This window comes from Gorilla gorilla, chromosome 7 (genome assembly GCF_029281585.2).
Source record: "Gorilla gorilla gorilla isolate KB3781 chromosome 7, NHGRI_mGorGor1-v2.1_pri, whole genome shotgun sequence".
In the NCBI taxonomy this organism is placed as follows: Eukaryota; Metazoa; Chordata; class Mammalia; order Primates; family Hominidae; genus Gorilla; species Gorilla gorilla.
This window is the reverse complement of record NC_073231.2, coordinates 64,766,464-64,793,290: the sequence shown is the minus strand read 5'-3', so window position 1 is coordinate 64,793,290 and position 26,827 is coordinate 64,766,464. Positions and strand designations below refer to the sequence as shown.

Sequence of the window (26,827 nt, the reverse complement as noted above, 5' to 3'; positions counted from 1 at the left end):
ACTGTCTCATTATCCTCTCTGCACTCCCTTCCAGGCAGAGCCGCATTTCCCTTTCAGTTTCTCTGTTCTAGATGCCAATCTTCCATATACCTCTTTAATTGTCTTGCAATTCTTTTCTGGAAACATTCTAGTAAATGCAGTGATTAAAACTGTACCCAGTGCTGCTGCCTCTTCACATTGTGGATAACTAGATGACCCCTGGGTCTACCTACGGCTGTGCTTATATCTTGTGGCAAATAATAAAGAAGGAGCTTTGGCGAGGCGCAGTGGCTCACACCTGTAATCCCAGCACTTTGGGAGGCCAAGGCGGGCGGATCACAAGGTCAGGAGGTCGAGACCAGCCTGGCCAATATGGTGAAACCCCGTCTTTACTAAAAGTACAAAAATTAGCCAGGCATGGTGGCGAGCGCCTGTAGTCCCAGCTACTCAGGAGGCTGAGGCAGGAGAATCGCTTGAACCCAGGAGGCAGAGGTTGCAGTGAGCCGAGATTGCGCCATTGCACTCCAGCCTGGGCGACAGAGCGAGATCCGTCTCAAAAAAAAAAGAAGGAGCTTCAAATCAGGTAAACACAGCAAACAGAAGATAAAAAGAAGTTGGCAAACAGCTTAAGTTTGCCAACAGGGTTTGAATCTTTTCCAGTGTAGTCTGTCTTCCATCATTACTGTTTCTTCTTCTTACCCGCTACTCCTTTGCAATCTGGTGTTTAGGTAGGTACAGGGTTGCTGCTGTGCTGTTTGGTAGAAAGAAGCCATAGGTTCTCTCCATATTCTGTGTATGCTGTTCACCGGCCCGCTAAGATTTGACTGGGCACTGCTGATTCGAGGGATGTTAAATGGACACCCACCGTGCAAGTGCATGCAACTGGGAAACTTGTGGATCTCCTGGAAACCTTGACAGGCAGAATGAGGGGAGCCCTGAGACAGCATCTGGCTGTTTTGTCTTGACACCCCTTTCCTCAGTGCTCAACCCTGCATGAGACATGAAGAGAAGAGAAGAGCCAACTCCTTATTCAGACCCAGAGACATCCCTCCTGTGTTGAGGGGGGTGCACCCTGTAACTAGCTAGCTAGTCTTAAACCCACTTCCCACCTCACCCCCCTTTCCCAACTGACCCTTAATAGTCAAAGTGAATGGAGGCTGGCAGGCACCTTGGACACAGGTTCTATCCCAGTCTTTACTCTTTCCAGCACTCCTTCAGACACCTCTTTCTCACTTCTCCTAAATCATATCCTCCTCCCTTCTAGGGGGAGCCTGATGGCTCACCTTAGTCACAGACAGGAGCTGACACCTAACCATCGAAGCAGCTCTGTGGTGGAGATGATGCCCACACCATGGACGGAAGCAGCTCCACGGGCCATGGTCATAGCCTAGAGGTGACGCCCACACCATGGAGGCAGCTCTGTGATCTGAGGGATTCCCGGCACCAAAACAGCATTGCCTTAATTGCCCCCAAACCCTGTTCCTATTACACATGACATTTAAACCTTAGGGAGTTGCATTCATAATGTTAGATTGCCTAAAGAAAAAAAACAAAAACAAAAGCAAACTGAAAAAGCCTTAAGTAGGGCCTTATGTTGCAGGCTGGTCAGATAGAGAAAGCCGTGCTATGCAGCTTGGCCAGCCCGGGTTACCAGCTCACCAACTGTGCCCACTCTGGCTGCTGGGAGATTTTATTGAGGAAAAATATTGGAGAACGTTTGAAAATAATGACCATGGTATGTAAGGCAAAAAATCTTAGTTGTTTAAATAAAGATGGTCTGGCTAGGTCCTTTTCAGTTCTCTCTCTTTTAAAAGTGATTTAGGTGCTGGGTGCAGTGGCTCACGCCTGTAATCCCAGCACTTTGGGAGGCCGAGGCAGGTGTATCACCTGAGGTCAGGAGTTGGAGACCAGCCTAGCCAACATGGTGAAACCCCGTCTGTACTAAAAATACAAAAATTAGTCATGCATGGTGGCGGACGCCTATAGTCCCCACTACTTGCTACTCAGGAGGCTGAGGCAGGAGAATCGCTTGAACCCAGGAGGCAGAGGTTGCAGTGAGCCGAGATCGCACCACTGCACTCCAGCCTGGGCAACAGAGGGAGACTCCATCCAAAAAAAAAAAACCAGGAATTTGGGAAAATTGATGCAAGACTGAACTGCTTGAGTTGGGAATTAATGGGGTTGGTGGTGGAGCTTAGTGCTAGTGCCCTCACCAAGTCTCTCCAACGCTGTTGAGGCTGCCAGCCAGGCTGTTGTGTCCCCATGTCACTTTGATAAGCAGTTTGGAGAAAGCATTCAACTCTTCTGAAGACTTTGTTTCTCTAATCTGAGTCTCCTTTCCGAAAGTAAAGTAAGAAGGACAATTAAAGGGTATCTAAAGGTTTCTGTGTTGGTGGGCAAAGTAAATCTCTTGAGTTATAGAACTGATACTGGAATGCAAGTGTGTAGGGAACATACTTTTAGGGACGAATTCCTATAAATGATGCTTGAACCAGGCTTGGACCTAATTTGAAACTCAAGATCACTTTTGTTTCAGATAGACACCACCCACCTCTATTTCCCCAGGCTTCCTTTCTCTTCCTCGTGTCTTTCTAAGCTCTCTAATTCAGAAAACTCTTGGAGCTGGAGCTTCCTCCATAGAAAGGCAGCAAGACCTTGCATCAGTAAAGAAGTGCAGCTTTTAGGCTGGGCGTGGTGGCTCATGCCTGTAATCCCAGCACTTTGGGAGGCTCACGTGGGAGGATCACCTGAGGTCAGGAGTTCGAGACCAGCCTGGCCAATATGGTGAAACCCTGTCTCTACTAAAAACACAAAAGTTAGCCAGGTGTGGTGGTGGGCACCTGTAATCCCAGCTACCTGGGAGGCTGAGGCAGGAGAATTGCTTGGGCCTGGGAGGCAGAGTTTGCAGTGAGCAGAGATCGCGCCATTGCACTCCAGCCTGGGTGACAGAGTGAGACTCCATCTCAAAAAACAAACAAACAAAAAAGAAGTGCAGCTTTTAGATAGAAGGAATAGATTCTAGGTTCTACAGCACTGTAGGGTGACTATAATTAAAGACAATGTATTGTATATTCCAAATAGCCGGAAGAGCAAATTTTCAATGTTCCCAACACAAAGAAATAATACATTAAAAATAATAAAAGCAACAAAAAGAGAAAAAGTACAGCTTTGAAGCCAGACCAAGTTCCAGTTGTACCTGAGACCTTTGATTACCTAGCACAGGTTCATCTCTGGGTTTTACTTTCCTCATACACAAAGTACCAGGGACAAAGTAGGCACATACGTGTTTATCCCTTTTCTACCCCCACGTCTTTTGTCTCTGACCCTCATAGACATTTATAGCTACTCTGTTTGCTTTAGGTGGGTGACCAGTTGATATTGCAAAGTCAGGCAATAGACCCAGCAGTTGAGTTCAGCAATCCAACTCCGTAGTCCTTACTTCAGAATATTTTGTGAATTGTATAGTGTCTTCTTTAGGAATTTCAATACAAAATTTCTATGCAGGATCTTTTACCTCACAAGTGGACTTTAGAACCTAACCAACAAGGTGGTGGATGTCCTCTTAGATTTTTTTCCTTGGGACATTAAATATATATACATATAAATGGATTGTGTACATATATTAGGTTGGTGCAAAAGTAATTGGCAAAAACCGCAATTACTTTTGCAACAGCCTAATTTAAATATGTATATATAATTTTTTCAATCAGCAATTCTTGATTGATTGATTAAGAATGTCCAAATATACAAATCTCTCTTTTTAACCCACTCATAATGTGTCACTTTGTTCTAACTTAAAGAACTAACCCCTAATGAGGACATCTAGATTGTCTCTACTATAAGTCATGCTAGTGGGAACATCCTTGTGCCCCTGTGCAGTGTATTTAAAGAACAGATTTCGAGAAGTGGAATTCCAATGCAAGATTGCATCTTTGTTGAACAGCTGGATAATGGTAAAGCATTGCTAGATTTTATGAAACCAAAACCCTACTGCCTCTGGTAAGAGTGAGTTTTGTTTTGTTTTGTTTTGTTTTTTTGATGGAGTCTTGCTCTGTCACCCAAGCTGGAGTGCAGTGGCACAATCTTGGCTTACTGCAACCTCTGCCTCCCAGGCTCAAGGGATTCTCCTGCCTCAGGCTCCTGAGAAGCTGGGACTACAGACGGGTGCCACCACGCCCGGCTAATTTTTGTGTTTTTTAGTAGAGACAGAGTTTCATCATGTTGGCCAGGCCGGTCTCGAACCCCTGACCTCAGATGATCCACCCGCCTCGGCCTCCCAAAGTTCTGGGATTACACTTGTGAGCCACCACACCTGGCCAAGGTAAGAGTGATTTTTAAAAACCAAAAAATTATCCCAGAGTCTGGGAATAAAATAAAAGAGGGATTAAAATCACTCTTCTAATATTCTAAGGCTCTTGAATGAGGATGAGCCACCCCTAATGGATATTCATTCCAATGAAAGACTTTTTAGAAAGAGAAATCTCCAGACTCACATTTTCTGGATGGGTCAGTGGGTGTTGCTTTGTAATCAAAAGGCTGCCTGGCCGTTTGTGTCTCTTTAGACCATATTGTAAAACTTTTGCAATGAACAGACTAGAGTTGTATTTGCATGTCAAAGCCTCAGTTACTATCTTGTTTTAACCAAATTCTCTATACATAAAATATGTCTTTATTTACTGTTCAAAAAATGGTTTTGAAGGCACTGCTGACTACATCATCCACAGCACTTGATATAAAGTGCATTATAAGCAAACTTGGAATTCCTGTTGGGGACACACATTCCCATCAGGAACCTGGTCTGCTTCCTCTCTCCTGCTGTGACTCATGACATCCCTGGCCCTTCTTGCCAGAAAACCTAGGGCAAATGTGCAGGTCAGTTACAGCAGACCTGTTCCCTACAATGTTACCACATTCGCATTTTTCTCATTGCCTTGGCTCTGGTTTTCTGGTTTTATTTTGTTAACTTCATTATTGACTTTTTTGTGGTAAAACATTTTAAAGCTTTTTTCTCTGAGAAAGAGGTAGCCTATAAAAATAATCTCTTTGTTTGGCATTGTTAATAAATAGATGAAACATGCATTTCAAAATAGCCATTGTATGGCAAAGTGGTAAGAGCCCAGGCTGTAGACTTAGCTTCTGACTTAGACTTGAGAGCACACTCCTGTGTGAGTGAGTCCTAGCCTCACCCCTCCCAGCTATGCTGTGCGTGAGTCTTTTAACCTTTCTGAGCCTCAGTTTCCTCCTCTGTAAAGTCATCTGGCCGTATGGTTTCTTCAAGGATTAAATGAGATGCTCAATATATTATAAATGTGTAATAGAAGAATACTAAGGTGGAAATCATTGTAAAGTGTAGCTCATATCACTTGGAACATGTAACCACTCTCAGTTTTTGTCAGGAGTATATTGTATTTTCTACATTTCTGGTACTTTCGCACAGCATAAGGAATTGCAAGACCTGTTCTGAGTTTGGGTTGCTCATCCCCATGTCACATGGAGGACCTCTCTTGAGGTTTCTGGTGAGAGAGTGTCTGAATGGGGGACCCCAAACACTTTGTGAGCAGAGATCAGCTGTGCCTGAGCAGTGAGGCCATGCTAATTCTCCACGTGGCTTTAATTTTTTCATTTACAGTGCATACATTCGATGTTAAATTATCCATGACAATGGCGGAAAGAAATTAAGCATAAATAAATGGCCATCTATCGATCTTCCTGTCTTGGATGTCACCACCCCACCCACATCCACCTGCTTTTTGTTTCCGTCCTTCCTTTTCCCAAGACCACTGCCCTTGGACAATCGCCTCCATGTTTTCCTCTGTCCGCTTTAGAGGCTCGGGGATGGATTTCCTTACAGTAGCTCACTCTCACCCCAACACTTCCTACAGAGTTTCTGCTCAGAAATAGAGATCTCAACTTGTGATGCACACTGGATGTTCTCCTGAATAACTACAATACCATCATATTGCACTTACAAAACACAACAACAGTTCCCTGATATCATAACCTCATGTGTAAGTCAATTTCAACTTCTCCAGTTGTCACATATCACAGCTATGTGTCCTCCCCCCCCCCCCCCCCAGGCCCCCAAGATTCCATCAAGGTTGGTACATTGTCTCTTGGGTCTTCTCTGATATGGAATGGTTCCATCCCTTCCCTTTAGCTGGAGTATCCAGGCAAGTTTTCTTTAGAAAATGGCACATTATGGGTTTTTCTGATTATCTTATTCCTCTCTTCCCTGTATTTCCCATAAACTGGAAGTTATTTTAGAGGTTTCTGTCTGTTTTAGAACAGCAGACCCAGGTGGGTTTTGCCTCCTTTCCTTCTCCTCTGTCACCTTCCTCAGGAGGGGTGTTGAGGGGCACCTGGGAGTCCCAAGCCCACCAGCCACAGCTGCTCCATGTGTTCTTTTTTTTTTTAGACCGAGTCTCACTCTGTCACCCAGGCTGGAGTGCAGTGGCGTGATCTCTGCTCACTGCAACCTCTGCCTGCTGGGTTCAAGTGATTCTCCTGCCTCAGCCTCCCGAGTAGCTGGGACTACGGGCGCCCATCACCACTCCGGCTAATTTTTTGTATTTTTAGTAGAGACGGGGTTTCACCATGTTGGCCGGGCTGGTCCCGGACTCCTGACCTCGCGATCCGCCCACCTCGGCCTCCCAAAGTGCGTTCATTCTTACTCTTTGAGCACCTGCGTGGAGCGGAGCTGTTTTAGGTGCTGGGGGTACTGCACTGAGCAAAGTAGAGGGAAGCTGTCCCAGTCAGCTTAGATGCTAGCTTAGGGAGCTGACCCTAAATAAACTGATACATGATGGACCGTGGGTGGTAACCAGATAAGAGTGAGAATTAGTGCAGACCTGTCTGGGGCGATAACATTCCTGTAGGATCTGAGAGAGGAGAGAGAGACAGAGAGTGAGAGAGAGTGAGGGAACGCTGGAGCGAGCAGCGAGGGCAGGGGAACTGCAGGAACGCGGTGGGGTGGGGACAGGGGATTCCCTGTGCCCTGGTTGTGGCACAGCTCAGTGAGGGCTCTGTCCGTGTTGAGAGGGAGCTGGATCCAGCGGCCCGGTGCGCTGTGGGTTGGCCGCGCCCATGCAGGGCTCCTGCCCCGGAGCTCGCGGCGTGCGCAGGGTCCTCGTGCTGCTATTAACGTATTTGCCCATTTGTAAAGCACGATTTTAAGGGATGATGAGTTAAACACCGCTTTTTCGGGGAGGGTGACGGGGCGTGGGAGGGATGAGACTGGTGAAAAAAGAACTCCCATGCTTACTTAGAGATCAACTCTAAACCCATGGCCATTTCAGAAACTTTAGCGTATTAAAAAATGTGCTGTTTTGAATCAAAGAAGTACTTGCTTCCCCTTTATTTTGGGAACTGCAGCTCGCTAGTTTCAGAAAGAGGTGTGGCTGCTCTTTAGAGGCTTCATACCTCAAGTAATGAAATGATAAACAAGTTGAAGTTCCTAGACCAATTGGAAGCCTGCAGGAAAAAACGCAGGCCTGGACGCGTGGCAGCGATGCAGGAGAGGGCCGAGTTCCCAGAAGAGCTCTTGAGGTTTCTTAGTACAATTCCTCCCCCACGAGATATTGCCTAGTCACACCACCTCTCCCCCTTCCCCAAACTCCTGTCATCTCTCCTTCCTCTAGACTTAACTCTAAGCCCTAGGCACTAGATTTGGCAGTGCTTCAGAATTACACATCACATGGGGAGCAGCATGCTCCCACTGTGCCCCAGAAGAGTTTCCCGGACAGTGTCCAGAGAATCTGTTCGGTGAGAACCACCTTCTAATGAAGTTTGTGAGATTTTATTTTTTTATTATTTATTATTTATTTTTTTTGAGACGGAGTCTTGCTGTCGCCCAGGCTGGAGTGCAGTGGCGCGATCTCGGCTCACTGCACCCTCCCCGGGCTGGGTTCAAGCGATTCTCCTGCCTCAGCCTCCCGAGTAGCTGGGACTACAGGCGTGTGCCACCACGCCCAGCTAATTTTTGTATATTTAGTAGAGATGAGGTTTCACCATGTTGGCCAGGATGGTCTCCATCTCTTGACCTCGTGATCCGCCTTCCTTGGCCTCACAAAGTGCTGGGATTACAGGCCTGAGCCACCACGCCCGGCTGTTTTGTTTTTAATGCATAGATTTGACCCAATACTGTAAGACAAGAACTGTGTCTGATTCAAATGTTCAAAATCACCTTTGCAGTCCCCAGAGTGCGTGTGTAGTGCTCAGCCGTCCTGCATTAATGGAATCACTGGATGACAGAGTTCATGTTTAGATGTGCACCATGTGTTGTTCTGCCCTGGTCAGGCACTAGCCCCCTTCTTGCCATGGTGGCTTTCCTCCACTGTCCTAGCATGGCTTGCGGAGACCGTCATTTTGCTTTTACCTGCGCTAGTACTCCTGGTTTCCTGACTCAAGTAGCTTACTCAGTAGCCGTACTGGATTTGATCATCTGAATGTTTTCATAAGTATCTTCTCTCCCATAAGTGTGTTTCCTCAATTCATTTCCAGTCTTGATGAAAGCCAGGCCATCTTCCTAGGCCCCTAGCTATGTTTAGCTGGAGCCAGGTTCTGCAGATTCTAGCTCTTCATCGCCTGCCCTTGAAGTCTCAAGGCCCCCCACCCCACTCCACCTTGCACACTGCAGATTGGATGTGTCATTTGTCTTCAGGGTAAAAAATCAACCACTCAGCTTCACATCCAGCATGTGCCTCCCTCTCTGGCCCTGACTCCTGACCTTCCCTACCTGCTCCTTGACTGCAGTGTTTAGTGTTGCAGATAGAGCTCATTTTCTGAAGAGATTAGGTTGATCTAGCTCTCTGAAGGGGCCATGTTATCTTGAGCTCATGGTGGTTGCATTTGAAGTTTCTTCTTCCTGGAATCTCTTTGCTGACTTTGCAACCTGGCTGCCATCCCTCCCATTTCAACTCACAGAGCATTTCCTTTAGGAAGCTTTCCCTGACCACCTCCTTTTCCTCTTGCCTGAGTTACATGTCCTTTCTTAGATCCTGTGGGTCCTCTGTCATCGAGTCTTTACACATATTTGCCACAAGAATACGAGCAGAGTTAGAGCTGGATTTTGTCTGGGTGATGGAAAATTAATGCTCAATAAATATTTGTTGAGTGAATCAATGGACAGGCAAACCTATTTGGGAACAGTATTCACTTTGAGTTTATTAATCTATATATGATAAAGAATAAAAGTGTATTTTTTCTACTCTTTTTTATTGGAGACATTTTGATGGCTTGAAGCAGTTCTGGAATGGTAAAACAATGTCATTACTTTTATGTTTCAACAGGAAATATGGGATGTATAAAATCAAAAGGGAAAGACAGCTTGAGTGACGATGGAGTAGATTTGAAGACTCAACCAGTACGTAATACTGAAAGAACTATTTATGTGAGAGATCCAACGTCCAATAAACAGCAAAGGCCAGTAAGTAGATAGTCTCAGGGGAGAATTCCCACAGCAAGATCAAAGCATGGCTACATAATTTAAACACCAGTCTGTAATATGTGCATGCAAAAAAATTCCATTGATTACTTGGTCCTCAAATAATTTTTGATATACTTTGTAACTTTATCCTTTGAAGAATGTATAAATATTTTAGGGATAACTAGGCCACTCATTGTGCAATTAAAAGGGCCTTTGGTCACATTCTTTTGTGTGAAGAAAGCCGTCTTTCATATTACTGGTGCAAAGACCCCACTATATATATATATATATATATATATATATATATACACATATATATATATATACACACACACACATATATATGTGTGTATATATATATGTGTAAATATATATGTATATATGTGTATATATATGTGTGTGTATATATATATGTGTGTATATATGTGTATATATGTGTATGTGTATATATATGTGTATATATATATATACGTATATATGTATGTGTGTATGTATATATATACATACACACATACATACATAGGCTTGTGTGACTCAAGATAGTAGTGAGAGGCCGGGTGCGGTGGCTCACGCTTGTAATCCCAGCACTTTGGGAGGCTGAGGCGGGCAGATCACTAGGTCAGGAGCTCTAGACCAGCCTGGCCAACATAGTGAAACCCCATCTCTACTAAAAATACAAAAATTAGCTGGGCACAGTGGCGGGCGTCTGTAATCCCAGCTACTCAGGAGGCTGAGGCAGGAGAATCGCTTGAACCTGGGAAGCAGAGGTTGCAGTGAGCCGAGATCGCACCACTGCCCTCCAGCCTGGGTGACAGAACAAGACTCTGTCTCAAAAAAAAAAAAAAAAAAAGATGTAGTGCGATTAGCTCAGTGGTTTAGAAGCAAAAGGAAATGTGGGATGCAAGTCAGAAACTAAAATATGTGCTAATGTGTCTTTTGTTGTATCATACTTTATCCTGTCCTGTCATTTCTTCAATTAATTCAAAATAGTACAGATCCTGAAGTTGTCATCTGTTATTTTAGTGAATTAAAATATTAAGGAAAAACACCTCTAATTCTGTCCCCTAACCTTAGAGAAATAGCTGGACTAGAAATATTTTATGAGTGATGTGCTATTTGGTGTATTTCGGAAATACTTGGCAAAGAAAGAACTAACATCACATTTTATGGAAAGGAAGAACAGAGCTTTGAACAATTATAACCTGAAATCTACTTCATTTCCGAGCTTATATCCTTTGCATATATGTATTCTCTCACTGTATACATGTATACCGCCCATAGCCTGCTTTCTATGGAATTCTGCAGCATTTAATCTGGAAACAGCTTATTCCAGATTAGCCCAAATCCCATTATTAAGAATTTTCAGGCTGGGCATGGTGGTTCATGCCTGTACTTTGGGAGGTCACAAGGTCAGGAGTTTGAGACCAGCCTGGCCAACATGGTGAAACCTCGGCTCTACTAAAAGTACAAAAATTAGCCGGGTGTGGTGGTGCATGCCTGTAGTCCCAGCTACTTGGGAGGCTGAGGAAGAATTGCTTGAACCCAGAGGGTGGAGGTTGCAGTGAGCCGAGATTGCGCTACTGCACTCCAGCCTGGGTGACAGAGCAAGACTCTGTCTCAAAAAAAAAAAAAAAAAAAAAAAAAAAACGGCATTTTTATAGTTTCTCTAGTCTGACATGTTTTTAAATGCTCGGGTGTTTTAGAAATGTATTCCCATTATCAAGCCTTTCTGCCTGCCCTCCCCTCAATATGTCCCCATTATCCTGAAGGTAGGAAATATCTGCCATGTATCAAAGTCACATGTCATCATTGAGACAAAGAAATCAACATCGGTCTTCTTAAGAAGTGGAGATAGGCCAGGCACGGTGGCTCATGCCTGTAATCCCAGCACTTTGGGAGGCCGAGGCAGGTGCATCACCTGAGGTCAGGAGTTCAAGACCAGCCTGGCCAACATGGTGAAACCCCGTCTCTACTAAAAATACAAAAATTAGCTGGGCATGGTGGCACATGCCTGTAATCCCAGCTACTTGGGAGGCTGAGGCAGGAGAATTGTTTGAACCAGGACCCGGGAGGGAGAGGTTGCAGTGAGCCGAGATCACGCCACTGCGCTCCAGCCTGGGTTACAGAGCGAGAGTCTCCAAAAAAAAAGGAAGTGGAGATAAAGAGTGGATATATCATGCTGTTAAGTTATCATACATGATGTTTCTTGATAAATTAACATTGTAATTTTATATATAGAAAATATATGTACTTAAAATGTATAAGAATATTAATAGATTTAATTGTGTGATTATAAATATAAAATTTAAAAACCTATTACAGGCAGTGAAAGAAACATTACATAAGTATGTACAGATATAGAACCATATCATATATAAATATGATTAATAGAAAATAAAATAAGAGAAATTAGAGTCACAAATAGTTTTCTTATAGACATCAGAGTTCTCAAAAAAAGATCTGATTTTTCTCATACCATATGCTATAGATTTTGTATGTTTTAAAACACAAGTTTTTTCATTTTGCACTTATTTATTCATTTATTTATTTTGAGGTGGAGATTTGCTCTTGTTGCCCAGGCTGGAGTGCAATGGCACCATCTCAGCTCACTGCAACCTCCTCCACCTCCTGAGTTCAAGCGATTCTCCTGCCTCAGCCTCCTGAGTAGCTGGGATTACAGGCATGCACCACCATGCCTGGCTAATTTTTGTATTTTTAGTAGAGACGGGGTTTTGCCATGTTGGCCAGGCTGGTCTTGAACTCCTTACCTCAGGTGATTCACCCACCTCAGCCTCTCAAAGTGTTGGGAATACAGGCGTGAGCCACCACACCCAGCCTGTTTTTTGTTTTTAAATGATGAATAAAGATGTCCTTTATTCAGAAAAGTCAAGGAGAATAGTGTGCAAACCCACACACCACTTTTTCCTCTTGTTCAAAATAAAGGGGATTAAAAATCAAGTTAGAAAGCAGAAGTAGTAAACACGCTTGAAGTCTTTCAATTCCCTCCTGTATACCATTTTTTGCCCCTTCTGTGGTCACAGATGCCCTCCACTCCTGAGCCAGTTAGCTTGGCCTTATTCCATGGCCATAACCAACACTCTCAGTCTTGGCCAGATATGCCAAAATGCATGCTATGGATTGATTAAAAGGGGAATTTGATGAGAAGGTGAGGTAGGGTTGATGCAAATTCAACAACATTCTAGAAAAAGCCATTTTAAGGAAAAATCTAGAGCAATAGTATATGTGTGGCGTACATGTGTTTTGGTCTTATAAAAAGCATATTAAAATGTTTGTAAGTTAAGGGCTTTTTGAAATTGGAAAAATCAGCTTGCTGCTTTTAAAATGATGTAATTAGTTTCTAGTCTTCTAGTTATTTCCTCTAATCACATGAAATAGATCATATATCCAAATTATGCAAATCTGAATGACTAAAAAATCAGCATAAAACTTCCTGACATAAACATCTGAAGGATAGTATGCAGCCATGGGTTTTTCTGGTACTACAATGTAGTAATTTTCCCTGTCTCACTGAAATGGAGATTTTATGGGCTTTCATCAGAAATTTAAATTTCAGTACAAACTGTTTTGGTCCCATTCTGTGAAGCCACTTTAATCAAAGAGAGACAGAAAAGTTACATGACTTGTGGTATAGGCCTCTGACAGCATCTATCTTACAAGAGGCCCAGAGGCCTCACACAGTCTCATGTGGCACTGTGAAAAAAAGAATTTGATTTTAAAGGTAATTGAGGTGGTCTTTTGTGCCACCAAATCCTTCCCAATAACTCACCCCCCCACTGAAATAACAGGGGATGCCATCTGTCCCTGTGACGGAGTCAGAGTCAGCCCAAGAAAACCTGGATGGGATGGGACTTGCTCTCAGTCTCCACGGACAGAGCCCTGACCATGCAATTTTATACAATTGGGGAAGCCTCAGATGGGCAGTCCCAGGCTGGGACGGCAACTCCACGAAATCACCAGGGTCCCACCACTTCCGTCTCCATCCTGCTGCCGCTGGTGTTTGCTTTCTATGTGAAGACTCCAGCCTTCACTTGTTTCTAGGGAGAGAGAAAGAGGCAAGGGAAAAGGGGAGCTGACAGCAAAGCCCTGCACAACCGATCTGCGGACCAAAACTCCCTCTGCCCTCTGCCCGGGGCTAGAGAGTTTGGAAGCACACTCATTGAGCTGGGCAAACTGCCACCCCGAATAATATTAGGGCTCTGTCACCAAATAAGAGGAGGAGCTAGGATGAGGTGAGCACCTAGCACCTGCCCAGAACCTCGCTCCCTTCCTGCCACCCACAGCAAGTGATAAAGAGCCCTGTCACTGGCCGAGCAGGGCAGGACGCACCTCTACAGGTTTTTCCCTCTGTGTTCCTGTTCTTTCTAACTTAATAAATGAGCCCATCCTAACAGCATCTGCTACTGTAACAAAAATCATATATACAACATGAATGTGAGTAAGAAAAGCTAAACAGAATTTTTTTTTCTAACAAATATTCTCTCGTAGGTTCCAGAATCTCAGCTTTTACCTGGACAGAGGTTTCAAACTAAAGGTATGTTTTCATAGCAACATAGTTAAAATTTTTTTTCTTTACTATTAGAGCTTCTATAAAGTAATTGTCCTAAATGTTTTTATTTTTTTTATTGTAGGACATATATAACATAAAAATTAACCCTCTTAACTATTTTTAAGTATACATTTCAGCAGCATTAGGTACATTCACATTGTTGTACAACCAGTACCGCCCTCCATCTCCAGAACGCATCTTCTCAAACTCCATACCCATTAAACAATAAGTCCCCATTGCCTCCTCCCCCAGCCGCTGGCAACCTCCGCTCTTTCTGTCTTTATGAATTTCACTACTCTAGGTACCTCCTAGAAGTGGAATCATACAGTAATTGTCCTTTTGTGTTTGGATTATTTCACTTAGCGTGATGTCCTCAAGGTTCATCCATGCTGTAGAAAGTGTTAGAATTTATTTCCTTCTAATAGTGAATAATATTTCCTTGTAAGTGTATGCCCTGGCCGGGTGCAGTGGCTCACGCCTGTAATCCCAGCATTTTGGGAGGCCAAGTTAGGTAGATCACCTGTGGTCAGGAGTTCGAGACCAGCCTGGTCAACATGGTGAAACCCTGTCTCTACTAAAAACACAAAAAATTAGCCAGGCGTGGTGGTGGGCGCCTGTAATCCCAGCTACTGGGGAGGCTCAGGCAGGAGAATAGCTTGAACCCAGGAGGTGGAGGTTGCAGTGAGCCGAGATTGCACCATTGCACTCCAGCCTGGGCGACAAGAGTGAGACTCCATCTCAAAAGAGAAAAACCAAAATGCTACATGATGTTTATCCATTCCTCCATCAATAGACGTTTGCATTATTTCCACATCTTGGCTATTTTGAATAATCCTGCTGTGAACATGGGTGTATAATTTCTTAAATATAGAGTTGTATTTATAGTTTTAGATTTAAGTGATTTGCAATAACGAATACTGGACACAGTGTATACAGCAAGGTACTCTCTGTGGGCCGTGCAGACCCTGAGCCCACTAGGCAGGAAGCACATGTCCTTCTTCCAGTCGCCCCCTCTTAGTGCTTCCTCTCATCCTTTGTGCCCCATGAGGTTTGTTAAAACGCTTCTGCTGATGGATTCTTACAGGTGTTCTCTTGTGTTCATCTTTAGATCCAGAGGAACAAGGAGACATTGTGGTAGCCTTGTACCCCTATGATGGCATCCACCCGGACGACTTGTCTTTCAAGAAAGGAGAGAAGATGAAAGTCCTGGAGGAGTAAGTGCTCTCAAGCACGCCACGGCTGCTCGTTTCCTCACGCCACTGAGTCGTGCAGGCTGTCCCCTTGTCTTGCTTCTGGTGCTACAGCCATAGCCCGGCCCCTTTCTTGTAATGGATATGAGGCCTCCTTGCTACCCACAGGGAGTGGGCAGTGGAAGGAATAGAGCCAAAGGGATTTTCCTTTTAAGTCTGTCTGTGAGCACACTGCAGGGGGATTCCCTTTGAAGACAGACAGTGGTTTTTCTTTAAAACAATTTTTTTTTTGAGATGGGATCTCTCTCTGTTATCCAGGCTAGAATGCAGTGGCATGATCATAGCTCACTGTAGCCTTGAACTCCTAGGCTAAAGCAATCCTCTCACCTCAGCCTCCTGAGAAGCTAGGACTACAGGCATGTGCCACCATGCCTGGCTAATTTTTAAAATTTTTGTAGAGATGGGATCTTGTTATGTTGCCCAGGCTGGTCTTGAACTCCTGCTGTCAAGCAATTCTCCTGCCTTGGCCTCCCAAAGTGCTGGGATTACAGGTGTGAGCCACCACACCCAGCCTGGTTTCTTTCTTTATCCACTCTTGCCACCTTAAGAAATTTGGGTCTGTGTGGCCCATGCATGATACTTGAAATGCCACTTTTCTTTTGTTATATTACTCATGTTTAGACTGGGTTCATGGGCCCAGCCTAGTTTGAGTTCTAAGGGTACTGAGCTACAGCAGCTGTGTTGGGAAATTCTCAACTCAGCAGCTGCCATGCTTTTGTGAGGACGCCTGAGTGTCGTCATCTCCTCAACCCCCTCTTGCTGACTCAGACATGTGGCAGTGTCAGACCATTGGCATGCAGGACAGTGCTCAGAATAAGAAACTCCAGTTGCTTTAATTCTAGCTTGCTTTTCTTACTAATCTTGCATTAAATGTCACTGTGACCTGCCAAATAGGGTTTGAAGGGGAGACTCCCTTATTAAGGACAAGGTGTTCGTGGTTGAGAGCAATGTTGCATATGGGTTGAACAGGAACTTAAGCCTGATCCTGGCCCTGCCACTTGATAGCTGTATGACCTTGACAAGACCCTTAAACTTTATACCTTGGTTTCTTTACTTATAAAATGGGAATGACAGTACCTAGATCATGGGGTTGGTGTGAGCATGATGCATGTGTTTAAACATAACATAAGCAAAGAGGAGGCAGAGCTTAGTATTAGTTCTAGTTGCCTTCATGCCTTACAGACAAGGATCCTGTCTGTGTGTGGAATTTATAGAGGAATGCAGTTAAGGCTCAAAGGGACCCATTCCTTCCCCCATTACCAGCTTACCTGCTTGCTTCTTCCAGTGCTCATCCCTGCCTCCTCCCTGGCTCCATGCCTGCCTTTCTGCTGAGGACTCGAGCATGGTGATGAAGCTCACTTGCTTGGAATTGTCTTATGGTTTTCTTCTTTTCATGGTGTCCATCTCTATGATAACTAGATGTTTGAACAAAGGAGTTTATAATGCATGAACTATGGACCAGTATTCCCTTGACTCTCATTTCTATAAGGATTTGAAAGCATTTCTTAGCTATCCTGGGGCAAGTTACAAACCTTTTGTTTCTGTGAGATGGGAGCCATTTGTACCAACTCTTCTTTGTGCACCCCTGATCGCAGTGATGCATGCTTTAGTTGTGAGGCTGTTTTCCTTTGCTTCTGTCTCTAAACGTATTTTAATTCCATCATGAAGAGTGAATTTTCCCACTGGATTCTGGGGTTCCAGAGATGTTCTCCACCCGCCTTCACCATCCTAAACAAACATCTTGAGACAATTGCTATTGTAGCTGTTGAGTCTTGGATATAAACAGTTTTTTCCTTTTATTTTTAGTTGACATGGAATAATTATATGCAGTCATGGGATACAGAGTGATATTTTGATACATGTATGCAGTGTGTACGGATCAAGTCAGCGTAATTAGCATATCCATCATCTGGAACATTTATTCTTTCTTTGTGTTGTGAACATTCAAAACCCTCACTCCTGGCTTCTTTTCTTTCTCTCTCTCTCTCTTTTTAATAGCTTTATTGAGAATTCACAATACCATACAATCCATCTACTTAAAGTGTACAATTCAGTGATTTTTTTAGTATAGTCACAGAATTGTGCAATCATCACCACAATCCATTTTAGAACATTTTAAATACCCCAAAAGGAAACCCTGCACCCCTTAGCTGTCACCTCAACTCTCCCATTCTCTGCAGCCCTAGGAAACCACAAATCTACTTTTTATCTCTGAAGACTGACCTATTCTGGATATTTCACATAAATGGAATCATACAATATGTGGTCCTTTTTGGCTGCCTTCTTTTATTTAGCATAATGTTTTCAAAGTTCATCCCTGTTGTAGCATCTCTCAGCACTCCATTCCTTTCACTGCTGAGTAATATTCCACTGGATGGATATTCCAGATTTTGTCCATTCATCAGTTGATAGGCATTTTGGTTGTTTCTACTTTTTGCTTTTACGAATAAGGATGCTTTGAACATTCATGTACAAGTTTTTGTGTGGACATTATGGTTTCATCTTTCTTGGGTATATGTCAAGGAGTGTAGTTGCTGGGTCCTGTGGTAACTCTATGTTTTCTTTATTTTTAATTTTTTAATTGATATGTAATATCTGTACATAAATACATATTTATGGGATATCTGTGATATTTTGATACATGCATGGAGTATGTAATCTTCTAGCTTCTTTTTGATGTGTATTTCTATTCTAGGCATGGAGAATGGTGGAAAGCAAAGTCCCTTTTAACAAAAAAAGAAGGCTTCATCCCCAGCAACTATGTGGCCAAACTCAACACCTTAGAAACAGAAGAGTGAGTCCTCATGTGTTGTCATCTTGGTGGCTTTGTTTGCCACATTGGATTTCTTGTTAATATTCTTCACCTTTTTCTTGCCGTGGAACATAATATGCAGGAAATGTTGAAATGTCTTCACAGGTGGTTTTTCAAGGATATAACCAGGAAGGATGCAGAAAGGCAGCTTTTGGCACCAGGAAATAGCGCTGGAGCTTTCCTTATTAGAGAAAGTGAAACATTAAAAGGTAGGAAATTGTTCAAAGCCTCTTTTAAAACACTATTTAGGAAATTATTTTCAGAAACTATTCTAGAGCTACTCAAGGGGGAAAAAGGACATATAGTATGCTCTGGTAGTAAAAGTTTTATGGTTTGATAACAAATAACAAACTTCAGTGATTAGTTGTGCTACTAAAAGTAATATAGTTGAGTGTGGTGGCTCACACCTGTAATCCTAACACTTTGGGAAGCTGAGGCGAGAGGATCACTTGAGTCCAGCAGTTAGAGACCAGCCTGGGCAACACAGCAAGACCCCATCTCTACAAGAAATACAAAAATTAGCCAGGCCTGGCAGCGCATGCCTATAGTCCCAGTTACTCTGGAGGCTGAGGTAGGAGGATCACCTGAACCCAGGGAAGGGAGGCTGCAGTGAGCCGTGATCACGCCACTGCACTCTAGCTAGCCTGAGTGACAGAGTGAGGCACTGTCTCAAAAAAAAAAAAGAAAAGAAAAGTACTGTGGAAAGCACACATGATTGTGGCCAGTTCTTACCAGGCTTTGTTTGCTGAGCCTTTTGCATTATTATTTGAATAAATCCTGAAATTTTAAGACAAAGAAAATTAGGCTGGGCATGGTGGCTCAGGCCTGTAATCCCAATGCTTTGGGAGGCCGAGACATGAGAATCTCTTGAACCCAGCAGTTTGATACCAGCCTGGGCAACATAGCAAGAGCCTGTTTCTATAAGAAATTAAAAAATTAGCCAGCTGTGGTGGTGCATGATCGTAGTCTCAGCTACTTGAGAGGTTGGGGTAGAAAGACCTTTTGAGCCCAAGAGGTCGAGGCTGCAGTTAGCTATGATTGTGCCACTCTACTCCAGCCTGGGTGACAGAGCAAGAACCTATTTCAAAAAAAAAGAAAAAGAAAAGAAAATCAAAGTAACTTAAAAAAATTTAAATGTAGCTAAATAATAATTTTAAAAAATTATCATGAAGAAAGAAAATGGTATGTTGGCAAGCTACACAGCAAACAAAATGCCAGCTTCATTTGTCAAGTAGAATTTTTATAGGACTTTTAAAATTATGCATTTTATACAAATTTCATATATATATATGTATTTTGCATATTTGTATCACAAAATGTGTACTGCAGTTGTTGTATAATGCAAATCTTATTTGTGAGATATAAACATTTACTTACACTTTTCCCCCCATAGGAAGCTTCTCTCTGTCTGTCAGAGACTTTGACCCTGTGCATGGTGATGTTATTAAGCACTACAAAATTAGAAGTCTGGATAATGGGGGCTATTACATCTCTCCACGAATCACTTTTCCCTGTATCAGCGACATGATTAAACATTACCAAAGTAAGTAAAAACTGAAGGTTCAACAAGACAAGATATATTTGTTATGATATGTATAAGACGTCAAACACTATTTTTATATTAAAACTTTTTATGCATCGTATTTCTCTTAGATACAGTTGCAGGTCGTATTCTATAAGTGGTTCTAAATTAATCTATAGTTAGGCCAGGCACAGTGGCTCACGCCTGTAATCCCAGCACTTTGGGAGGCCAAGACAGGTGGATCACTTGAGGTCAGGAGTTCGAGACCAGCCTGGTCAACATGGTGATACCCCATCTCTACTAGAAAAAAAAAAATTAGCCAGGCATAGTGGTGCGCGCCTGTAGTCCCAGCTACTCAGGAGGCTGAGGCAGGAGAATCACTTGAACACAGGAGGCGGAGATTGCAGTGAGCTGAGATCGTGCCACTGCACTCCAGCCTGGGTGACAGAGCAAGACTCTGTCTCAAAAAACAAATACTAAAATAAAAGCAATTAATTAATCTACAGTTACATACACAAAGTAAGATTTGATCCTTGTGAATAATTCTCCCAGTCCTTCCCACCTAGTACATGCTGTTTGACATTCAGTGTTCCAAAATTACCAAGAGAAAAATATATATTATCTTTGCATATATTTTTACAATGCATCTGAATATCTGGAATAGGAATGCATATTTGCAGATCTGTGTTTGTGTGTGTGTGTGTGTGTAAAAGTAATGTATATTCTTGGTAAAGTCAAACAGATATAACACTACCACTGAAATATTTAGAAGTGGCAGGTCAATGTCCCTGTCTCCAGTGCCACTTTGCAGTCCTGAGAAGCCTGGGCCTGAGACTCTGGGTCCCTTTCCTGTGTGATTGGAGTCAGTTGAGTGGTTGTTGCCCCGGCTCCTTTCTATGACCTGCTCGAAGGGGATGCACATTATAGGTTTGCCTGAGTCCCAAAACATGGAGAGAGCAACGTGCTTCCGATTTTGTAGATTCTTGCCTCCCTCCGCCCTCCCATTCCTGTGTGCATCCGGCACATGCTGAGGGCTTGTGGTACTCTGGCTGTGTTCTGGGGCCTGGGGTCCAGTGGTGACATGACCGAGTCCCCACTATGGTGCCCTGTGAAGCTTAATGTGGGATTAGTAATCTGAAATCACATTTTATTAAGTGTGACAATCTGTCAGCCTGTGGTTGTCTGTTGGCTTTGTTGTTTTTGTTCATGTTTGTTAGCAGTGCTGATGAATACAATCAAGTATGTTTTAAATGGTTTTTCTTATATAAATTTCAGGCCGGGTGTGGTGGCTCACAACTGTAATCCAGCACTTTGGGAGGCCGAGGCGGGTGGATCACTTGAGGTCAGGAGTTTGTGACCAGCCTGGCCAACGTAGTGAAATTCTGTCTCTACTAAAAAATATAAAAACTAGCTGGGCATAGTGGTGGGTGCCTGTCATCCCAGTTACTTTGGAGGCTGAGGCAGAAGAATTGCTTGAACCCAGGAGGCGGAGGTTGCAGTGAGCCAACATCGCCCATTGCACTCCAGCCTGGGTGATAAGAGCGAAACTTCATCTCAAAAAAAAGAAAAACAAAAAAACCCACAAATTTCAAAAGTCACATTTATGTCAAGGATGCATTTTAGTTCACAGACTGCGGCAGGTTGGACACTATAAGGCTCCTAGTTCAAACTTTTCTTTATAGACACAGGTAAAGTACAAAGTATTGCATTTCTTAACCTTCATTTTTCCCTTTCAAATTAGAGCAGGCAGATGGCTTGTGCAGAAGATTGGAGAAGGCTTGTATTAGTCCCAAGCCACAGAAGCCATGGGATAAAGATGCCTGGGAGATCCCCCGGGAGTCCATCAAGTTGGTGAAAAGGCTTGGCGCTGGGCAGTTTGGGGAAGTCTGGATGGGTAAGTGTGCGGCTCGGGGGCCTATGTCCTTCTAGAGATGGTGACAGGAGAAGTAAAGGCTCAAGCCAATTTCGATCAGCTTCTGAGCCAGACACTAAATTTTGTCAGAAGCATCATTTATTTTGTTTTCCTCTGTCCATTGGGGCTGAGAACTGGCCTTCAAAATCTATTTACTTCAGCTCTTGCTCTTTCTTGCGACTTAGTAATTCTCTTAATGTTTGTAAGGAGGGGAGTAATGGGTATTTATCTTGATCATCTGCCCATTTCTTCGTGATTCCCTCATCGCCAGATTCTCTGTATGCACGGTTCAAGTGCAAGAAATTTGCTTCCATCTCTGGGAAAGGTTATCTTAGGGCTGGAACCCATTGGCTTAATAGAAAGCCTCAATGTATTACAATTTGAGGGTCACCAAGAAAGTTTCTAAGGTTCTCAAAGTCACGTCATGAAGAAATCATTTCTTAACATTAAGTATTGCCTTCTCAGGCTGGCAAGAAGTGCAGCAAGATTATAGCAGTGGCTTTTTCCAGGGGATTCTTTTCATCTACCTACTTTAAAAAAAAGTTTTTATAGTGGGCTGAGCACAGTGGCTCATGCCTGTAATCCCAGCACTTTGGGAGGCTGAAGCAGGAAGATTGCTTGATCCTAGGAGGCTGAGAACAGCCTGAGCAACATAGCAGACCCTGTCTCTGCAAATAAAGAAATTAGCCAGGTGCCATGGTATGTGCCTGTAGTTCCAGCTACTTGGGAGGCTGAGGTGGGAGGATCACTTAAGCCAAGGAGGTCGAGGCTGCAGTGGGCCGAGATGGCACTCCTGCACTCCAGCCTGGGTGACACAGTGAGACCCTGCCTCAAAATAAATAAATAAATAAATAAAAGTTTTCATAGTGAATGTGAACTTCTTTGGTGATAAGAGTTTTTTAGAACAAAAATGCTAAAGCATAACATTCTTTTAATGGTTCTAATGGAATGTGCGGTTATTTCTGGAAAGAGTAACATGTTAGGTCACACACATCTGACTGGGTCACTTTTTCTGTGTCAGCTTTGTTGAGTGAAAGCAAATGTGATTTCTAAATGGAAGGGGCAGATGGCTTTTAAACACTCTCCAGCACCGGCAGAACAGAAGCTGCAGCCACGTGGACATGTCACCTCTGCATCCAGGTTTTCCCTCTACAGTCTTGGCCCCTGGGATCATAGCCTTGCTCACTTTCTCCTGTTGGCCCCTCTTGAGCAGAAGTGACTTTTAAACACGGCACATACTGAGCCAGCCTATCATTAATTAATTCTTACTGCACTGTAAGTCTTTCTGCACATATTTGCAGAATTCAGGTAAACTGTAATTACATGACTTCACATTCTCCGTGTGGATCGGCATGTGTCAGAACTGGTTGGCAGTGCAAATCAGGTCCTCAGTTTCTGTTCCACTCAGCAGATTCATGGGTGCGAGTGCTCACTCTGAATGTTGTCTCTTCCCAGGCACACCCTTGTCTTCCTCCTCATTTCTCTATGTGCTCTTTTTTTAATTAACATGAAATTCACCTGACATAAATTAATCATTTAAAAGGAACAATTCACTGGCATTTAGTACATTCACAATATTGTGTAGCCACCACCTCCATCTAATTTCAAAATGTTTTTATCATCCCAAAAGGAAACAATGTACCCAATAAACAATCACTCTTCATTCGCCCCACCCCTCAGCCCCTGGCAACCACCATTCTTTCTGTCTCTATGAATTTAACCACTCTAGGTACCTCATATAAGTGGAATCATTTATTTGCCCTTTTGTGTCTGGCTTATTTCACCTAGCATAATGTTTTCAAGGTTCATCCATGTTGTAGAATGTATTAGAATTTTCTTGTTTTATGGCTGAGTAATATTCCATTGCGTGACTATAACAGAGTTTGTTTATCTACTTATCCATTGGTGGACCTTTCGGTTGTTTTTACCTTTTGACTGTTATGAATAATGCTGTATGAATGTTCACATACAAATTATTATGTGGACACATTTTCATTTCTCTTGTATATAAACCTAGGAGTTCAATTGCTGGGGCATGTGATAAGCCTCTGTTGAACTTTTTGAAGAACCACAAAACTATTATATGCTCATTAAAAAAAAATGACTTGGCTTCCTTTTTTCCTCCTTTGATGTTTATATTTATTTTTTTCCAAATCTACAGAATGGGGCAGGAATAGTATAATGAATATTGTATACCCTTCACATAGATTCACCAGTTGTTAATATTGTCCTAATTTTCTTGTTCTTTTATATACGTACACATACATAGATGTTATTATTGCCGTTGACCACCTGAGATTAAGTGCAGACGTGACTTGCTGAGTTTTGTGAAGAGTGTCTAAGCACCTAAGCAGTGCTGTGTTCTCAGTGCACCTGTCAGGAGGCATAGTATTAGCCGGTCCTATTCTTAATGATGTTCTATTTGATTTTATCTACAGTAATCCACCATCACTTTTATTTAAAGTGATCCAAAAGTTTACTTGGATCATTTAAACTTAGTTTCTCTGTGGCAACTTTTTACTCCCTTTTGTAGTAAATAAATACTCTGTGGGAAGTTTAAGATTATGTAAATAGAACTTTCTCCAAATGGTTTCAGCACGATCTGTGAATTCTCTTCCCTCTTAGAAGCCGTCACTTCTCTATAAAGCTCCGGTCCTTTCTGTCCTCCTCCCTTGCTCCTTGAACATGTCTGTTCCAACCCCACTGGCTCACGTCAAGATCCAGGGACTTCTGCGTTCTCTTCCCAGCTTCTCCGTCTGTTCACTGAGAGTATTGGCAGGAAAACCAGGATCACAATCACACTTAATTGTGCTCTTAGTCCATCTGAGTACTTACTGTGACTTTGTGTGGGGAGAAGGAGGAGAAGACAGGAGGAAGGGAGAAAAGAGTGTACAGGCTCTACGGGCCCTGCTCTAAGTGTGTTTGCATTGACATTCTCACTCATTGCTGTAGCACTGTGAATGAGAGGCATTACTGTGATCATTCGATAAACAACATCACTGAGAATCAGATAAGCAACTTACTCAAGGTCATTCAAGGCAGTGAGAGAGCCAGGCTGCTCTGGCATCTGGGAACCCTGGACTCAATTATTTGCTACACTATTTCTAAGCTAATTTGACTTCCCTAGCCTCAGTTTCCACATCAGTGAAGTGGGCAAACTCCTATCTTATCAGTTGTTCAAAGGAAGAATGAGATTATGCACTTGGGATGTTTCCCAGAGTCTGACTCCGTGTGCCCTATTTTTATTATTGCCACTTTTTTGTTTTTTATTCTAGTTATTGGAAGCTATATTTTGATGCATTTTCCCCAATTTTAATCATAAAACAGAGCCATAAATAATCCAATTAGACTTTCCTATGGATATTTGCTGGCAATGGAATTAACGTGTCTGTCATGAAAAGAAATGTAGAGGGAGGTTAATCAGGATGTACTGGTTCATCCTAAATCAGTAGCCCTGCATATAAAGTGATGGCTTGGAATCTTGTTCCAGCCTCTCCTGTTCAGCTGTGAAGCCAGGGTAAAGCATCAAATTGCATGCTATTTGCTCCTGAGAGACAAGTAAAGTGAACCAAGTAATTCAAATCCAACTGCTTGAGTGAATTATTTCTTAGTAACACTGTTTTTAAAGATGCAGTTGTTGGCAGGGCACAGTGGCTCACACCTGTAATCCTGGCACTTCGGGAGGCCGAGGCAGGTAGATCGCTTGAGCTCAGAAGTTTGAGACTAGTCTGGACAACATGGTGAAACCCTGTCTCTATCAAAAATCCAAAAAAAATTAGTTGAGCATGGTGGTGTTGCACCTGTGTTTCCATCTACTTAGGAGGTTGAGGTGGGAGGATCGCTTGAGCCTGGGAGGCAGAGGTTGCAGTGAGCTGAGATTGCGCCGCTGTCACCAAACTGGGTGACAGAGTGAGACCCCATCTCAAAAAATAAATAAATAAATAAATATGCAGTTGCTGCCAGCCTGGATGCCTGGCATCAAAAGTGCTGCTGTCAGCTGTGGTGTCAGTGCGTCTTGCAGGGGGTGCCTGGCGAGGTTGGGAGCAGGAAGTCAGGAGCTAGGCAGCCTGGAGCACACACCTCAGCAGACCTGCTTACATCCCCTGTTCTGTCGTAAGGTGAAAGTCTGCACTAAAATTGTACACCTGGAGCTTAAGAACATTGGTCCTTTCTGGGATTGGGAAAACCTCCTTGCTTCTAATTCCAGATACACTGAATCCTCCAATTTCTCTTCTTTCCTGCACACAGCTTAATTTTAGAGAACTTTTGCTTAACATATATCCAGGTGGTGCCTAGGAGAAACAAGTTTAGAAGAGAAGAGAATGGAGTGTTGGAAAGTATCTGATTGTTCTATACAAATTGTTACTTTTTATTTAGACTGAAACAGGGTAAAAATCTTGAGAAAATACATCACTTGAATAGATTTGCTCATTCTGTTTTTAAAAATTGTGGTAAAATACACGTGACATAAAATTTGCGTTTTAGCGATGTTTAGGTGTACAGTTCAGTAGTGTTAAATGCCTCTACATTGTTATGCAACCAATCTCCAGACTCTCCTTTCATCTGATAAAACTGAGAGACTGTGTACTCTTTAACACCAACTCCCTGATCCCCTCTCTGGCAACCACCATGCTACTTTCTGTCTCTATGAATTTGACTACCTTAGGTACCTCAAATAATTAGAATCATACAGTATTTGTCTTTTTGTCTCTGGCTTACTTCACTTAGCATGATGTCTCCAAGGTTCATCTATGTCGTAGCATGTGTCAGAATTTCTTTGCTTTTTAAGGCTTAATGATATTCCTTTATATGCATACATAACATTTTGTTTATTCATCTGTTGATGGACAATTAGGTTGTTTCTACCTTTTGGCTGTTGTGAATTTGCCACTGTGAACATGGGTGCACAGATACCTCTCTGAGACCTTATTTTCCATTCCTTTGAGTATAAATCCAGAAGTGGAATGGCTGGATCCTGTAATTCTTCTGTCTTTAAAATTTGGAGGAACTGCCGTGCTGTTTTCTACATCGGCTGCACCATTTTACATTCCCACTGACAGTGTATAAGTGTTCCCTTTCTCCACAGCCTCACCAACAGTTGTTATTTTCTGTTTTGGGGATTTTTTTGTTGTTGTTGGCTGGTTGGCTTTTTGATAGTTGTCATTTTAATAGATGTGAGATGGTATCTTACTGTGGTTTTGATTTGTGTTTTCCTAATAATTAGTGACCAAGCATCTTTTCATGTCCTTCCTGGTCATTTCTACATCTTTGGAGAAACGTATGTTCAAGTCCTTTTCTCACTTTTTAAATTGTGTTCTTTACTTGATTTACTAATAACGTTTTAAATGACAGAGGCAGTAG

General features: G+C 42.8%; 1 protein-coding gene across 3 annotated transcripts in view; it reads left to right on the top strand.

Moving 5' to 3' along the window:
- The window catches only part of LYN (LYN proto-oncogene, Src family tyrosine kinase), a 138,977-nt gene that overhangs the window by 60,218 nt on the left and 51,932 nt on the right, over window positions 1-26,827 (top strand). Inside the window, exons 2-8 of one of the 3 annotated variants that reach the window (XM_004047019.5) lie at window positions 9,267-9,340; window positions 13,910-13,955; window positions 15,079-15,184; window positions 17,916-18,014; window positions 18,138-18,241; window positions 19,426-19,575; window positions 21,296-21,448. In XM_004047019.5, coding sequence (XP_004047067.1) covers window positions 9,272-9,340; window positions 13,910-13,955; window positions 15,079-15,184; window positions 17,916-18,014; window positions 18,138-18,241; window positions 19,426-19,575; window positions 21,296-21,448 — 727 coding nt within the window. In that variant the 5' untranslated portion in view covers window positions 9,267-9,271. Of the gene's footprint in view, window positions 1-9,266; window positions 9,404-13,909; window positions 13,956-15,078; window positions 15,185-17,915; window positions 18,015-18,137; window positions 18,242-19,425; window positions 19,576-21,295; window positions 21,449-26,827 lie in introns of all 3 variants that reach the window. The other 2 variants (XM_004047018.5, XM_055348743.2) reach the window with 2 other exon arrangements.